The sequence below is a fragment of the Dysidea avara genome, chromosome 12 (genome assembly GCF_963678975.1).
Source record: "Dysidea avara chromosome 12, odDysAvar1.4, whole genome shotgun sequence".
NCBI classification, from domain to species: Eukaryota; Metazoa; Porifera; class Demospongiae; order Dictyoceratida; family Dysideidae; genus Dysidea; species Dysidea avara.
The window spans coordinates 5,762,366-5,780,437 of NC_089283.1; the positions used below are offsets into that span (position 1 = coordinate 5,762,366).

At 38.4% G+C, this 18,072-nt stretch overlaps 3 protein-coding genes across 11 annotated transcripts in view; 1 reads left to right on the forward strand and 2 right to left on the reverse strand.

Annotated features, from left to right (window-relative positions):
- LOC136241017 (mannose-1-phosphate guanyltransferase alpha-A-like) overlaps positions 1-14,199 on the forward strand; it is a 37,135-nt gene extending 22,936 nt beyond the window's left edge. For 2 of the 7 annotated variants that reach the window (XM_066032163.1, XM_066032171.1), the window contains 2 exons: positions 13,881-13,996; positions 14,045-14,199. In XM_066032163.1, the coding sequence (XP_065888235.1) occupies positions 13,881-13,900 (20 nt within the window). In that variant the 3' untranslated portion in view covers positions 13,901-13,996; positions 14,045-14,199. Of the gene's footprint in view, positions 1-127; positions 479-1,272; positions 1,446-1,491; positions 1,714-3,931; positions 4,100-4,160; positions 4,269-4,487; positions 4,611-4,665; positions 4,858-5,344; positions 5,530-6,226; positions 6,366-6,420; positions 6,544-7,213; positions 7,818-9,000; positions 9,193-9,245; positions 9,381-13,704; positions 13,830-13,880; positions 13,997-14,044 lie in introns of those variants that run through there. The other 5 variants (XM_066032165.1, XM_066032164.1, XM_066032168.1 and 2 more) reach the window with 5 other exon arrangements.
- LOC136240998 (protein NLRC3-like) overlaps positions 1-18,072 on the reverse strand; it is a 69,857-nt gene that overhangs the window by 12,884 nt on the left and 38,901 nt on the right. The window lies entirely within an intron of this gene.
- Positions 1-18,072, reverse strand: part of LOC136240995 (protein NLRC3-like) — a 30,540-nt gene that overhangs the window by 9,692 nt on the left and 2,776 nt on the right. The window contains exons 5-10 of one of the 3 annotated variants that reach the window (XM_066032087.1): positions 17,934-18,071; positions 17,469-17,633; positions 16,280-16,447; positions 14,543-14,916; positions 14,384-14,497; positions 14,311-14,334 (exon numbers count right to left, since the gene is read on the reverse strand). In XM_066032087.1, the coding sequence (XP_065888159.1) occupies positions 14,402-14,497; positions 14,543-14,916; positions 16,280-16,447; positions 17,469-17,633; positions 17,934-18,071 (941 nt within the window). In that variant the 3' untranslated portion in view covers positions 14,311-14,334; positions 14,384-14,401. The other 2 variants (XM_066032089.1, XM_066032088.1) reach the window with 2 other exon arrangements.

Sequence of the window (18,072 nt, forward strand, 5' to 3'; positions counted from 1 at the left end):
ACTTAGTCACTTCATGCAATACCAGTCTACCACAGATGGTATAATATGGAAAATATACTGTCTGTGGAAATACTTACACACTCCTTTAAGTTACTTGGTGATGTATGTATGATCTTTTAATTACCAGGCGGATGCTCTAGCCACTTACATTCACTCTGCAACTTTCAAGAACCATGCTCGCCACAACTTACGTACTACTCACAATGAATATTGGAAATCAAAACTGGAACCATTAACTGTTCAAATTAGATATTGTAACTCTGGAGCAAGCTTGCCCTCTGTGGAAGAAATTGATGTATGGCCTCCCTGAAAAACAGCTGTCCTTCCTGCTACATGCTGGTTGTGATACTCTACCAACCCCTATGAACCTGGCCAGATGGAACATCATTACTGATCCTAGATGTGCTCTTTGTCAAGCTCCTCAACCCACAACAAACCATATTTTGACTGGCTGTCCTGCTGCTCTAGATCAAGGCAGGTATACCTGGAGACATGATTCAGTTTTACAGGTCCTTGTTCATGGGCTCCAACAGCATTTACCTGAAACATTCAAACTTTACGCTGACCTTCCAGGTTATCTAGCTAGTTCCAGCCCCCTAGTACCAGCCCCCTAGTACCAGCCCCCTAGTACCATCCCAACCAATCTTTCCTCCACCCTCAGCAGGCCTGACTTGGTATTGGTTTCTAATGATTCCATTTGTTTGTTCGAATTGACAGTACCAACTAATACCCAGCAACATCTTGCTGCTAGAGCTAGAAAGGAAGATCGATATAGCTCCTTGAAATATGACCTTCAGCTTTCTGGGTTAACTGTCAATCTTGTTCCCATTGAAATAGGTTGTTTAGGCCACTTTTTGTCAGAAACAATTGCTCAAATGGCTACTGCTTGTGAAGTGCCAAAGAAAACCGTAAGATCCTTGTTTGAGCAGGCAGCTCGCATTGCTGTGTCCTGTTCTTACAGAATTTTTAATTCTAGAGCTTCCCCAGACTGGGATCTTTTAGACCACCTTAGGTAACCTTTAAGTATTACATATACATATATATAGATTTTTTTTTTTGGTGTATTGTAATTTAATTTAATTTTAGTTAATGTAAGTCTTGCCAGAGCTCCTGTACTGATCCATCAGCACATGGTACCCTGTGTCTAGGCCCCTGTATGCTTGTAATGTATATTTTAATTGTCTTAATCATTAAGACGTTTATTCTCTCTACACACAAGTACACTTTGTAGCTTGTGTTGATCATTGTTTAAGGTGGTAATGGTCACTCTAGGAAACTGTTCAAGGAGGTAGTAGAGAAGATGTGTCAGCTAGTGGACTACAAATTATCATATTTGATAAGATTGACACAAATTTAAGAGATGGTCACATCACTTGGAGGATGGGTGTCCATGACAACCAGCTCTTAGCCAAGAATGGAACAATTCAACAACGTATGTCTAATTGGTGAGCACTATTACTCTTTTCCCTTCATATCTTATGTGCCTGACAGATTTAACTAACTGAAGAGATGATGTTTTGTTGTATCTGGGTTGACTGGAAGTACAGAATGCAATAGTCCTGCCAGGAAACGTGGACAATTGATGTTCCATCTATTCACATGTTGCACATGAAAAACAACGATCTGTAAGAAAAGACTTTTTAACTTCAATGGAGCTGAAATCAAATGACTTGTGAGGAGTACAACCAACACTACAATGAACAGGTTCATAAGGTGACCTGTATGTGTTGTTGTTGTGTGATGTGTTTGTGTATATACACCTTCATGTGTGTATTATTATTTCCTAAGTTGTGATTTGAAGCTCATTTTGAAGTTATTTCATTATGTTCATTTGTGGAGTTTTGTAATAGTAGTGGAAAAAGAAACAGCAAGTTACTATACAGCATAAGAGAGCTTAATGTTATGGTAATGCAATGCAAACATGCATGAGGTCAAATTCAGATGTGGCATTAGCCATCAATACATGTGATCCAGTAGCTCAATGTATTGCCCTGAAGTCACAGTCACTGGTGTATAGCTGTCCACCACTTAGTTGAGATGGTCATTTTATCTAGACACAGTGAGGGAGAGAGTAGTGGAAGCAAAATGAAGCTGCTAGTAGTGAAGCACACACTATATGTAAGACATCAACGTAGTTTATATTGGTGCATATACAGTAGTGGATCAAGAGCCTACATGGATATAACAAAAGAGTTGGTCCACTGGATATCAAATTGATGTACACATGTCACCCTGAAGGTAGCATATAAACCTGGCGTCGCCAGTATCAATCATGAACAAAATGTATACACACACCATACATTATAGACAAATACAATAACTGTTATTTAGTAGCCATGAACCGAAATGAGTTTGCCTGATACTACCTCGGAACATCATGTTCAGTATTGTCCATTGCAGTTCAGACTCTGTATCAGTACAAAATAAGCACAGTATACTGAATAGCACAACTACATACCAACTATTGTTGATAGCATGTTTCCACCCTTTTGTAGACTGTAAAAAATGCTAGAAAAGTGACAAACAAGTGGTTATTGTTGTAACAATAATACAAATTGCTGTTTAAGGTGCTGTTACTCTGTTACGAAACCTGACACATTATTCAGATCAATATAGCCACGTACTCTTAAGGAACAGCCATGAAATGTAGACATTTCATAGATGGTTTTGTTGAATTCCCTCTTAGAATTGATTTCATAGTCACAGAAAAGTCACTAGTTCTCAAGGGTAATGAAATTGACACAGCATTTTAATAACAATCGCATCTATCACAGCTTGTGCGATCGGTTGCAACTACTCAGTGCTGAGGGGTCAGCAACAAGCTCTAAATCTCATCCTGAAATCTGAAATCTTAGTAAGTCTAGTACATCATCATATTGATATAACATACCACCAGTATAATCCATTCGTGGACCTTTCAGGTGAGATTCCATCTCGGATTACAGTGTTAATCCCACCGTCACAGCTCAGCTGCAGCCAAGTCATCGGATCTGTATAAATCCATTGGCGATGACGAAATGGCCCTGCGGTCGTAACTCACTACAATAATCTTTTGCAGGAGTAGTTCCCCTCTCGTAGTTAACGAATACCAACACTGGGAATGGCTGTCGTTTCAGCCGTATCTATGATAATAGATGCGCTCACTTACGTAATAACTCAACTGACCAAAACAAGGATTGTCGAACGGTTGTTATGCAGGTTGCAAATCCTTTGTAAGTATAGTATTTGTGGCTGCAGCTTGTAGTCAGCTAGAAGGGAGTGTATGGACAGGTCATAAATTTTTATTGTAATGTCTTTCTGAGTATTGTATATGTTGGTGTGGCATTGTGGAAGGTACAAAGTGTGATGATGTCATGTGATGTGATATATAATTATCCTGTTATGGTGGTCATCTATACTGCTGATCATGTCATTGTACAGTGGCTGAGGAGGTTAGTCACATGTCATAAGCCTATGATGTAAAAAGTAAAATTACGTAGCCAAACATTGTTCTAGGTACATGTAAACAGAATTTGCCATGCAAAGCAGCGATTAAGAAACAGTTACACTTGCTGCCTCATAAAAGAAAGCTGAGGTAATGAAGCTTATCATTGGACATGAATTCAATGACATTCTTCAACTAACTTGAGAGAATAGAACATTTCACAAACTGTGATTTTGTTTTTGAATTGATTGCCATCATGAATATCTTTATCACGAGCACCAGTCACCTGTAGTTACTCTGTAGTTACTCTTGTAGTGCATGGATGGGAATTTTACAAAGTCAACAATTTTAAGCATAAATATTTGAGGTTATACCAGCATGTGTTATCTCTTGATTGTGTAGTTTGAGGGTAAAAGTATAGTCTGTCTGTATGTGTGTAGTAAAATTAAAAGTGCAGCATTGTGTTACAATTGTGATGTAATGTTATGATGTCATTTGATGTCACAGAATCTGGAGCAGTTCATTATGGAGGTAGAGTCACTACTGGATCACATGATCCACCTGGAGCATACACAAGAAGGGAAGAGATCTGATTGGCTCAATTGAGCATAAACCAGATGATTTAGGAACATCAAGTATCACACCTGATAAAATCAATGCCATAGCAACTGCGAGGTAGTGTAGTATTTAACCAATAAGGTTGCATGATTATAGTGGGTGTGGCTGATATTTGCAGACAAATGTTAGAAGCTGTGCAGCATCAGCAATGACAGATCAAGGAAGTGTGGCGTAGCTGGAAGATCCAGTTGGAACAAAATCTACAACTGAGCGAGTAGTATTTAAGGTAAGCTCGTGTATTTGGTAGCTGCAGTGAAACCTGTTAGTGTGGACACTTGAGGACTCCTACACATAATCCAGACACTCAGTTAAGATCCCAAAGTATCCCTTAGTACATAAACTGACCTGGAAAATCTTGATAAAAAGTTGGTTGGTCCCAAGGTGTCCATATAATACAGGTCCCACAGTATATTATACAGTTTGATATAAGTGGTGTTCTGTGCAGGTTAAAAGCTGGCTGAAGGGACGCAGTATGGAATTGCTGTCAAGCAAACAGGACATTGGTGAAAGCCTAGCAGCTGTCGATGTACTATGGCAACAGTATGAGAAATTAGAGTCTAAAACACAGGTGTGGTGTATTCATCCCACAATCAAATCTGCTGTTTATAAAATGTCCTCTTTAGAGTATCTATGATAACTTAACTCAGTTGAGGATGATGGTGGATAAGCTTTGTGATAACAATCATTTTGCGTCCACTGATATGAGACAATTTGTGACTAAACTGACCAATCGGTACACATTCTTTGAGGCTCGGTTAAGAGAGAGAGGGAATATCCTACGTCTTTCCATGGCCTTCCATCGCCACTTGGAGAAGGTATGTGTGTACATGTAGTAGTGGCATGTATGCATGTGTACAGTGTGCTAGATGCAGCACACATACACACACACACAATACATACATACTAGTGGTGTGTGATATAGGATATTTTCCTATCACGATTATTGCACAAATATATCACGATACGATATATACAACAACTCATCACTCATCTAGTGTATTTACACTGACACTTGTAGCAGTGATGTACTAGAAGTACAATACAACATGGTACATGACTAACATACAACATTGCAAGCTCTTTTATTAAAAAAAAAGTACAGTGTACAATGACATTTTGGGTACATTTTTCTCTAATTATAGTTAAAATCTATACCTAGGCTTACATCACGATATAAAGATTCTATATCATATCACGATATAAAATTTTTATCACGATATTTTGATATATATCACATATCGCACATCACTAATACATACGCACAAAATCATTTACACATATTGCTTCTTACCATGACAACAGAGGAGACAAGATTGTGATTTCTGTCAAGCAGAAGTGATGCCCTTTGATGATACCATGGCAGCACAGGATCAACAAATGGACAACCTAAGAGAGAGTGGAGGTTAGGTGATCCAGGAGGGACAAGGTCTGTTGGAAATGATGCACCAGCAATCTGAACTGTAAATGCCACACCCACCAGGATACAAGTACGTGATTGGCTAATTATGTAGTGAAGATTTTGAATTTTTTGTATGCTTAGTAATTAACGTCATCTCAGGTTTTGTAAAAAGGCATATAGCCATAACTGCTGCGAATAAGGTCACTCATCTAAACAGAAAATTTAAATCGTGTCATTTCTGTACAAAGTTACCTGCCTAATGTAGCCACCGGCCTGCTTAATATGGCCACCCACCTAGCATCAACTATAAATGTTAAGCATGCACACAGGATGGTTTGGTATGACTAGGGGCGACTATCTGACTGTTGTAGGGTAATTTGTTCTAAATTAAACCAATTAAAAATTATTTGTCACTTTTTAAAAGATTTCTGTGAGAGGTCACAACCATTACTGATAAATGAATGTAATTAGTGTCTTTGTCTTTCTATTATTTGTGTCATGAAGTACACAAATACTCCCTTCATACACCAGCAAATCCCTTATAAGGCAGGGTATAAATCTTGTTTCAAGTTTGTTTTTCTAAAAGTTAATTGCTTTCTAATGTTTTGGTTTGGTCTTGAAACACACCCCCTAGATACCAAAAATTGACTTCAGCAGTCATAAGCTACAATCTCGTGATCACCTTCTTTATGTGTGTGGGGGACCCAACTACACACAAAAATGGTTGGAGATTAATCCTATTATTGTAAGGAAGCTAGATGAAATATTTACTTACTAACTATTAGGAAAGGGTCACGTCATGTGAGACACTATTTGGACAAATTAGAGGACAAAAAGAAGAGAGTAGAGCAGCTAGCAGAGGCTAGGAAGGTACGACAAGACCAGCTAAAGCAGATTTACACCTGTGAGAAAGATGCAAAACTAGTTGGTTAACTTTTTCATCATTTTTCTTCTCTGGATGATGTCCATTCTTTTGCAGGTACTTGATGACTTGGAGAATTTACTGGAGCAATTGTCACCATGTCTCAGTAACCATGGTGACTGACTAGCAGCAACCACAAAACTGAGAGGGAAACACACAAAGATCACCAGAGCTGCTAAGGTGAACAATAATTGGAGATATGGGCCATGATTGTGAAGTAGTGATTGATGCATCAAGTAATGTATTGAAAGAATAGTGGGTTGTTTTAGTGAGGGGAACTTTTACAATTATGATGATAAATGGCCATCCATAATTATTTATCCTTTTAGTAAAGTAAACAATAATCTGCCATATGGTACAGAAACAGTCACAAAGACATGAAGTAGAGTTAAATTATTATCACCACCGGCTACACTTTACATGTATTACCACTATAATATTATGTCAGTGTATATTGGTGACAGCAAAGTCTTACACAACAGTGATACCACAGTAATGGTTATATTGTACAAGCCTACAGTCGTGGTTATCACAGGTATTAGTACTTATTACCATCTTTTTAGTGGCAGTTGGTGTACATCATTCATCTTGTGATCTCATTTAATACTTGTATATCCATATGTATCCTAAAGCCCTTCTTACAAAAACACTTCATTTTTAGATACAGTAAGTCTAAACCTTAGACGTCATTTCATTGCCTGTAATTCACCAACTACCACATTTGCTGTAAGTGTGTTTAATTAGGACATACAACTCCTCTGTTAACAGGAACCCTTATATGTGTCACCATGCTTTGGAACTTCCTTCAAATTAACAACTAGATGTGTTGACTTCACCTTTCTTCTTATAGCAAGGCCGGAGGAGACGGTCCGGTTGGTCAGGCCTGAGCCGGACCAATAATCTGGAGTTGAACCAACTAGCTGACCAGCTCGAACTACATTACTCTCATGCAATCTTTGGATGATCACATCTACTTGTAGCTACGTACATTTTACAGATGTTATTGAAAATGCATGACACGAGTAGTTACCTAGTTTCTCAGCCTAACTAAAGCACAGGACTACATGTGTAGTACCTCCAAATACCTTACAGTACAGCATAGCATGGTTCGTATTGTTTTGCACAGAAATGATTGTGGGTTCTACGTACAGTATCACGTGTGCTGACAGTTGGCATTTATCACGTGTAAGGCAGGTGCCTTCTTTGATTTTAAACCAGCACACTTATATCACAATTCAATCTTCATAAAATAATCATTAGCATTCCTTGGCTTGTCTCTCTTGGCTTCTTTTACTGGGCGAAGAGCTGGCAGTGACAAACCAGATGACCCATTCCGCGGCAAGAAGCTGTACACCCATACATTACATGGTTGCCATCTGGATGAGATATGTTGAGTAGAAATCACTCCTCTTCAACTACCCACTCGTCCTGTCGAGATACTGAGCAAACTCTCAGTCTCACCCACATCGCGCCATTTTCGAATACTGATTGGTCTCGTGACTGTCCACCAGTATATTTACATGATGATCCATTCACTTCATACAAACCAGTATAGTATACTGTATTTTTGTAGCTGTGTAGCTTTTTATTGTAACTGTGAATTCACTGTATAGTAATTATATCCTAGCTAAAGGGGGCCATGCTGCATGGGTTCCCTGTGAAATTTGGGGGGAAAGTTGCAAGTTGCTAGCTAGTTTTACTTTAAAATTTAGCATCATTTTTAAATTTTAAGGCATTTTCAAGCCTTTAAATTGCAAAAATTCTGCAGCTTCTGGGGGTTGCACTTCCAGATCCCCCTTGAACTTCTAATTGCTAGCTATAACTAAATGAATCATACAGCAAGTTTCATGCTGTGTCCCCTGGGTATGTCAGGTCTACAATTATACATAGTATAGAAAGTCTGAAGAACAACAGATAGGCTTGAGCATATTTATATAGCTAGCTAGCAATGAAATATCACTAAAATTGCATATCTGAGTGCCTAATTTTCAAAAATTTCCTGTGGGGGTATACCCCCAGACCCCCCTAGAATGCTCGTGCTTCGCACTTCGCAGAGTGTACTTCGCACACTGTGCAACAGCTCCTCTCTCATTGGCATATATATAGTAGCAATTTCAACATTATAGTCAATGGCCTGACCAACTCAATTTTCCCTCCTCCGGCCCTGTATAGTCTCTAATAGCAGTCATAAGTTTTCTATCTGAGCCATTTGGTAATTAAACATTGTGTTTGATGACTCATGACTAAAATGATGTTTGTTTAGCTGTGGAGTTAATTGTAACAGTTGTACTGTAGTTTAGCTGAAAATCTCAAACATGCTGTTTCATAGTATAGGCTACATACATAACCAATTCAACCACTAAGGGATAGCATAAGCTACCGTATGGCAAGTTATTGTGAATGGCGGATCTCACAAAATTCAAAAAATTTAGTAGTAACAATCCACAAGTGAATTTCCATGAATGGAATGTCTATTGCAAAAATTTCAACCTTGACAATAACCCACTATGGGATATGATATTCTAGTGTACAGTACACATATATGCAGAGTTTATTTTATGCAGCTTTGTCCAATACTTATAATTACTAGTGTACAGATGTTCATTGTCTTACTATTTTTGTTTGCCCTATACACAGAAAACTCACAACTATGGTAAAGACTTATTATCAGTTGCCCACAAGAGCAGACAGGCATGTAACATGTCACAACAACCCAACCAGAGACTATTAGCACAACTATTCACAACCTGGGAAAGCATTGTTGCTAGGGGCAACCAGCACACCAACTGACTGGATATATTGATGACGTTCTACACCTGCCAAAAGGAGGTGTGGTCTGTTACCATGGTAATGTGTTATATCCTAATTTCCATGACAACCAGGTACAACAGCAAATGTCATGGTTACAGCAACATTATCAGATCAGCTATCGTCATCACCTGAAGATGTTAAGGCCACTTTGACTGATGTCAAGCAATCTGGTAGTTCTACCAAACAAACGACAGCTGTTACTCTTGGTAAGAACTGCAGAGTAAATGTATAAGTGTGTATGTGTTTGTGAGTGGGGTACTTATTAACTGTAACAGGTGAGACGATATAACCTCCTGTGGGTTAGGGTAAAGATAAAATTACACTAATTAGATTCGCACCCCCATATATATAGGAGTAATTTTGCATACCCCTACTCAAAATGTTTCCCATATATTACAGGAGAAATATTACATAGGGTATTATAGGAGACATTTTGTGTTGGGTATACAAAATTTATTCAAAGTGTCCTCATCAATACAGTACGATAGTACTGTATAGTAGGGACCATAAAGGTGTGGGTGTGTCCCATGAAAAAACAACCCAAAAACCAGCCTTCCTCTGACGATGAGGCAGTATTGCTTGTATGTTCACTCATATGGCTTCTCGTAGTATAGTGCTACATATAGGATTTCTATTTGTTTGTATACTGAGCAAGAAGGCTTTTACATGTAAATTAATACCTCATTGCACCATAATAGTATTTTTGCCATACTGATTATCGGTAGTAATATCAGTTTGTAGAGCGTTGGTGCCGATTATCGATATGGTGGAAATTGCCATATTGGCAACCGATCCGATCAGCGAGATAACGGATACTTCGCTTTTCAAACGATAATTGATATAGCTGGGGTGTGCAGTGCCATTTCTTTCTTTTGGTGTGGTATGTGTGGGTTGATCAGTCATAATAATTTTTACTTACAAAAAGTTAACAAACAAGTTCACAAAAATTTTTTTGAAATTTTCAACTAGAGTAGGGACCATAGCACACTAATAAAAAAGTACTGAAGAGACAGACTGAGAGACACACACAGAGACAGACAGAGACAGACAGACAGACAGAATGACAGCTAATGTCACAGTCCTCGGATGCTATCTCCACACCGGCTCCAAGTGCACTACAATTGACTACTGTATTGGAGTTGAATAGTCCACCCACGTACGTTACAGGACGGAAAACCACTTTTCTCAAAATGCCATTATGACCACAAAAGATCATGCTCAGAGTTCAGTTTGCTGTGTGCACTGCGACTGTTCTATGTAGATCGGGGAATTTAATCTGAATCCAAATGATTGTTGCAAGGTGGAAAAGGGCTGTTTTCATTTGAAAATGAAATCAAAAAATAAGTCACAGAAATGTGCACTAGAACCATTTTAGCAAGCCTTTTGCTGAGATTTTTCTTACAAACTTTGCTATGCCCGTGAAACAAAATAATGTGAATTTCAGTGTACTCTAAAACTTACATACTGTTTTGTTTTCACTTGATACTCACTAGTGGACCACACACAGACAGAGAGACAGACACAGAGAGAGAGACACACACACACACACACACAGATACATGGACACAGAGAGAGACAGAGAGAATGGCAACAGTAGATCATTTTATACAGGCCTATACAGTGTTAGACACTCTCCCTCCACTATTATTAACTCTTAGTGTAATAATTACCTGTAAGAAGATGCAAGAGCAAGGTGATGATGCTACTACAGTAGCCACCTCATTGTGGCATGGAAATGATCCTACCAGCAAAGTGTGGAAGCAGAGTTTGATGTGGCAGCATATTTTAGAATGCTGTGAAGCAGGCCAGATGACTCCGTTTCCTTTGGACATCCAAAGAGTAAAGAATTTGAAGGAATTAGGACATAACAGTGAGATATAAAGCACATTTGAAGGAATTAGGACATAACAGTGAGATATAAAGCACATTTGAAGGAATTAGGACATAACAGTGAGATATAAAGCACATTTGAAGGAATTAGGACATAACAGTGAGATATAAAGCACGTTTGAAGGAATTAGGATGTAACAGTGAGATATAAAGCACATTTGAAGGAATTAGGACATAACAGTGAGATATAAAGCACATTTGAAGGAATTAGGACATAACAGTGAGATATAAAGCACATTTGAAGGAATTAGGACGTAACAGTGAGATATAAAGCACATGTACATATCACACTGCAAATGCAGACAACAATACATATCCAGGGATGTTATGAAGAATGTGTTTCATGCCAAATGTGTGGGAATCCCTACACTGTTAAAATTTGGGTATACTTGTAACACCACTGTTTAACTGGAAAAGTAATAGGGTGTTGTGACTACACTCTATGAATGCAAAACAGGGTTACGGCTACACTCATGGGTGCTGCCTATTGTACAAAATTTTGTGTTGCAACATCCCTTCACCATGTGTCAGGGAGCTATGATTGCACCTCTTTAGTAACACCCCTAAAATGATGCATTGCGACACCCCTTTTAGTTCTGTAGCACCGTGTGTTAGGGAACTACAATTGCATCTATTCTATTACACTTATTGATGCATTGTAACACCACTTTTTGCTCTGTAGGGCTGTGTGTCAAGGGGTTGTGACCACACTTTTAGGATTAGTTACTGCAAGAACACTTGTTGCAATCAACATCACCAAATTAAAAGATCACAGCAGCAAAAGGTGGTACGTACAGCACCTCAGACTGATGCGACACTTTATGGTTATCAACACCTCTATAGGCTGACAGCACTCCGCAATTAATTCTGTAGTCCGTTAATGTCTATGACGGCAAAACCTACAGCAGTATATTCCTATGTTAGAATCCTAACGGGATCCAGTATTGCTGTTACACTGTCAGTTATCAATATATTATGCCTCAAGTAGATGGACAACAAATCCCACGAATTGAGGCAGTATTGGTAAAGCAAAACTAAGCCCAAACAAGCCTTCAGATCAACTCTAAATGCTTTCAACAAGTTGCTACAGAATTTAAGCTGTGTAATGGGTTGAACATAGCTGACAACAGATACTTCACTTTTCAGACATTAATTAATGTAGCTAGGGTGCACAGCGCCATTTCATATGCAGTATGCGTGGGTTCACCAGTCATAATGTATGTATTATTTTGTATCGTGATATTTTCTATAATACCGTACCGGCTTTGACAAATCTCATACCGCCCAACTCTAGTTTCTATCTTTATTGTATCGCCAATAGCAGGGTACAAGGGATAGATAAATTCATGATGCATACACTATACTACTGACCAAAACTGCCAAGGTGCCATGAAGGTATTGTGAGGATGGTTTTGGGTTGAGATTTGCCAAAAAAATCCCAAATCTTCATGATCCCTAATATACAGTTACTATGATATGGGAGACAAGAGACATTTTGCGTAAGGTGCGCAAAATTTCTCCTATAATATATAGGAGACATTTTGCGTACCCTACGTAAAATTTCTCCTATATTATATGGGAGACATTTTGCATACCCTACATAAAATTTCTCCTATATTATATGGGAGACATTTTGCGTACCCTACGTAAAATTTCTCCTATAATATATAGGAGACATTTTGCATACCCTACGTAAAATTTCTCCTATATTATATGGGAGACATTTTGCATACCCTACATAAAATTTCTCCTATATTATATGGGAGACATTTTGCGTACCCTACATAAAATTTCTCCTATAATATACAGGAGACATTTTGCGTACCCTACATAAAATTTCTCCTATAATATACAGGAGACATTTTGCGTACCCTACATAAAATTTCTCCTATAATATATGGGAGACATTTTGCGTACCCTACACAAAATTTCTCCTAGAGTATAAAGGGGTGCTGCTTGGCGTAGGGGTACACTATTTCAGTACAAGCACTCCTCTATATATAGGAGACATTTTGCGTAGGGGTATGCAAAATTACTCCTATATATATGGGGGTGCGAATCTAATTAGCGTAAACTTGTACATTACCCCTGTGGGTTACTAGTCCTGCCCCAGGAGGCATTGACTCTGAATAGTGCATCTATAGGTGTCCCAGTGTTTCTTGATATGCCAGCTTTACACATTAAATGAAGGCTTGGAATTGCTGTTCTTTTGTGTGTCTTCAACTATTTCACTCTCTAATGTACTTGTTACATCATCAAATTGTTCCATACAGTTGAGCCTCATTAGCTCATGATCAGAGAAATATTGCCACATTACCAATCCAATCTACCAGCAAATACAACCATGGCCTTGGCTTGTATGTGGTCCTAGTTTACATAGAGGAGTAGTTAGATTGTATTGCAATTTTGTTAAGCACACTTCTTAACTGGCTTTGCCATAACACATTGTTATACAGTATCCTGGTTATTATATATCATGACCCCCTACTGTGATGGGGGTAACCGATGTTGCACTTCAGTGTGATAAATTATGTGTAATAATAAGCTACCAAACTGTTTCTGTGTGTTATGTTGAGAACTATGTGTGAATAATGCAAGCTGTGTGTTTGGCAGAGTGTCATTCTGTTAATAATTTGATAGCTTGATTTCTTCAGGTATTGTGAATTGGAGTGAGCAGATAGAACAGATCTTGGAGAAGGGTTGGCTGGTCATCAAGCAGATGCAACTGGACAGGCTCACTTCACTCATCAGCTTACTGCTCCATGGTATGTACTAGTGGGTGTGTACTTCTGCAAGTTTCTAGCCCCACCCCCTAGATGTTACAAGACTGCATTAGTAGCTGAACTGGCACAGGCTTATAAATTTTCTACCGTGAAGATGTGGAACTGAGTGTATACATGGTTCTTGTCTGAATTATCTGGAGTCATGTGAGGTAGGATGATGTTTGTGTGATCTGTTGTGTATTTAAACTTGTTGCCAGGTTATGTGAAGTTGTGACTGAATGGATCATGTGATCAAGAGCTCCAGTGGTAATCAATATCCCAATTAACTATATACGTGAATTGACAAGATATTGTAATTTAATTGAGTAATGTAAAATTTATACACTTTAATACACTAAATAATTATCCAAGATCTTGTGGTAAAAAAAAATCCTATTGTAATTAACCGACCACACCCTTCTGGATCAGGTGAGTCACTGTTACATTGTACAATTAAATGAATTATAACATGTTCTCTACAATGATGATTAGTGGTTACCATAGTGACCTGTTGTTACCATGATCATAACACATTATTACTACTGATCAACACCCACCCCTTGATGATCACTGTACTACACATTAGTAGATCTTGACTTGGAGTCAACCACATGTACTAACTCCTTGTCTTCTCCATCATCAGTAGATCTAGAGTTATTATCCCTCTTGGCCTAGTAACCATGACAACAGTTATACCATGTTATATAAGTGTCTACCTTTTGTCTGGTTTCCAGGATATTTATCATCTTTTGTACTTCATTGTCTTCCTTGTGTTCATCATCTATATCCACTTCTTCACAGACTTTGTTATTCACAGCTGATTGTAGTATCAGATGAGTTCCCTCAACAGTGATGGGATTACCACCAATACGTAATTCCTTGATGCTTTGATTTACTGATAAACCTATAGCTAGTTCTTTTGCTCCAGTAACAGTAATACCACACTGGTATACGTTCAGTATCCTGATCCTGCTCTTACCAAGAGCTCCTGCAATGATAGTGATGCCATCATCACAGATGTTGTTAAATCCCATCTCAAGCACTTCTAGTACATCATTCACTTGTAACACTTCATCAATACACCTGGCACCTGTAGTGATCAGTAGACAATAACAATCGTGACCCACTGAGCAAAAACCCAACTACAGCATAGCTTGTATAATTCTGTTAAGAGAAAAATTACATTGAAACAATTATACTGGGCCTGGCATTTAATTTATTTGAGCCCAGCTTTAATACAGACAAATAATATTACAATGGAACCTCAGTTATCCGGACCCCACTTATCTGAATTCTTGGTTAACCGACCACAGATATGACTGCTCTATTAGAGTAGTGACTGTTCTACTAGGGTAGTTGGAAATACTGATATTTTCAAAATTTTTCTTCACGCTATTTTAAGGTTATTTATGCACAGTTCCAGAGATACAGACTTTTCAGACTTATGGACCACCTCTGGTCCCAAGGGGTTCGGATAACTGAGGTTCCACTGTATTATGGTACTGGAAAATAATCTACTCCATCAAAAATTGTCTCATATCAAATGTGTGAAATTTCAATAACAGTATGTAGTATCTGATGTTTTCATTGGTGAGATTATAGTCAACTGAGGAAACCATACAGTACCACATGATCAGGGTAATCCCCTACAATACAACTTTGTATTCACGTACACAATACACATTTTAATACAGTGAAACCTCATCAATATGGACACCAGCCTGCTAATAGGATCAAAACATAATTATTATGGCCTTGATAATGAACAAGGTCACTAAATACATACTAAGGGACCTAACAGGGTGGTCTCATTATAGAGGTGGTCACTAAGTGAGGTGTCACTGTATGTGTGGGTGGGTCAAAGGTAATTTTCACTGTACAAATCCAATGTTAACTAACGAGGCACATTCTTTGTCATGTTACGACCTAGTTGTACACCAACTAGCTGTGTTATGACAAAGAATGACACTAAACATTTTGTGTACTGAGGTTTTCACCAGCATTCGAATCTGCATGACGCCGTGCGTGAGTGTGTAGCAGTTAGCGTGATTGCACACTCAGCCTTTTGTCATCACGCTAACTGGTATGCTCTCACGCACGGAGTCATGCAGATTCGAACACTGATGAAAACCTCAGTACTGAGTTGAGGGAAAACAAGTCTAAATATCTAGATCTGTTCCTTAAAATCCCAACAAACAAAAATGTTTCACCTCTCTCATGGATTAGATTAGACCTGTATATACACTCTGGCACCAAAAACCAATGTGTTATCAACTGTACCACATGTACTTCAGTACTGCGTTGTAGTTTCCAGTACTTCAATGAAGTGAAACATGTTATTTGTAACACATGTGGTTGTGCTTTGTCTGACATGTACACATGAGGCCCAAGGGTGAGTGTGTACATATCAGGTAAACCACTCCCACCAGTGTTACAACTATTACATGTTGTACCTTTAGCTGATATTCCACAGTCCTGCATACTCAGTTTAGTTAATGAAGTGTTGGACTGTAGTCCCATCATAAGTTGTGAGATCCCAACATCACCAATATGGTTAATGTACATGTAAAGGACTTTCAAGGTACAATTCTCCTTCAGAAATTCACCAATACAACTGGCACCTGTAGTCATCATAAACAATAGCAACAGTTAAAATTTAACAACATACTGTAATTATCTGTTAACCTTATAAAGCAAAGAAACCATATTGATTGACCACAACAATACAATGTGTGGAACAGTCTCCAATACTACAACTCTTGTTACTGTATGTACACGTGTAGGAACATCAATTTCATGAATAGACGTGTTTCCATAAAACTAAAAATTCTCAATAAATTACCAACGATCCATACAACATTAGCTCATGTGAGTTGGACATGGTAGCCATAAGGTTGTGTAAGGGTGAAACTCTGACATTTGGGAAATTTACATCCTCAAAACAATCCACCATGTATATGTATACATTACCATCCTACATTTTACACTATATGTGACCCAGTCTGAGAAAACCGGGCTTATCGCCTATTTAAAAGTATCAAGAAACGCCGGTTTTAAGTATTTAGTGTGTTGTAGCTTGCCAATGGTTGAAGCTATGTGTACCAACTTTTCATACGTTTTACACCAATTCCTTACCTTCCAGAGCATCCACTGTGCAAGTAGCCAACAACTAAGTTTCCCACCAGTTTAGATAGTTTTTAAACCGAGGTTGACTGTATCAGGCGAGCTGCAAATTGGATGGGAGGTGGGGGCCCTAGAAGGCGGGCAAGATGGTGTTCAAAAATTGAAAAGGAAGGTCAAGGGATGAATTAGGCCAAGTTTTGGGCCATTGAGGTCTCAAAATTGGCTAAAATGAAAGGAAATTTACAGCAGAGGTACTTATTCAACGCCGGCCACAGAGTTGTACAGCTACACATAGTCATCTCCAGGCTGACCAGAGCTCCATTAAGGCCCCACACCAGACGTACAGATCGCCACTGGGCTTGGGAAAAGCAGCCAGCGAAACCAGACCACTCAAGTCTAGCTGATTTTGATTGTGGAATTAGATAGTTTATTCACGTGGCTTTGCATCCTGGGTGAAAAATCAAATCTGCTGACATGGGCGATAAGACCGGTTTTCTCAGACTGGGTCACATATAGTACCTTTAGCTGATAATTCACACTCAGACACATCCAGTTCAGTGAGGGTCTTGTTGTACTGCAACCCGTCCATCATCACTGATATCCCATCATCCCCGATTGGGTTTCCTCCAATGTTAAGGGCTTGCAGGTTACAATTCTTCAAAAATCTGCCAACACAACTAGCACCTGTAATGATTGTAAATAATTTGCCTTAGGAAATTTTCACCATATACAGTAATTATTAATTATGATTAAGAAGCCATATAAATACACCACCAAACAACATAATGGGAAATCCCTAACACTTCACTAATAGTTGGCATCATGAATTGTGGATTGAAGTGGTTCAGCAAATTTAGATATTTTATGTAACATGAACTGGACTTAAGAGTCATATGTAAAAATCATTAAAAGGTTATTTATATCCTTCAAATACTCCATATACACTGTATACAGTATAACACTACATTTTACACTATATAGTACCTTTAGCTGATAATTTACAATCATACACCCTCAGTTGAGTCAGAGTAGTGTTACCATGGAGATGTTCTACTATCAATGATATCCCGTCATCTCTGATAGGATTACTTCTAACATTTAACACCCTTAATGAGACACTACC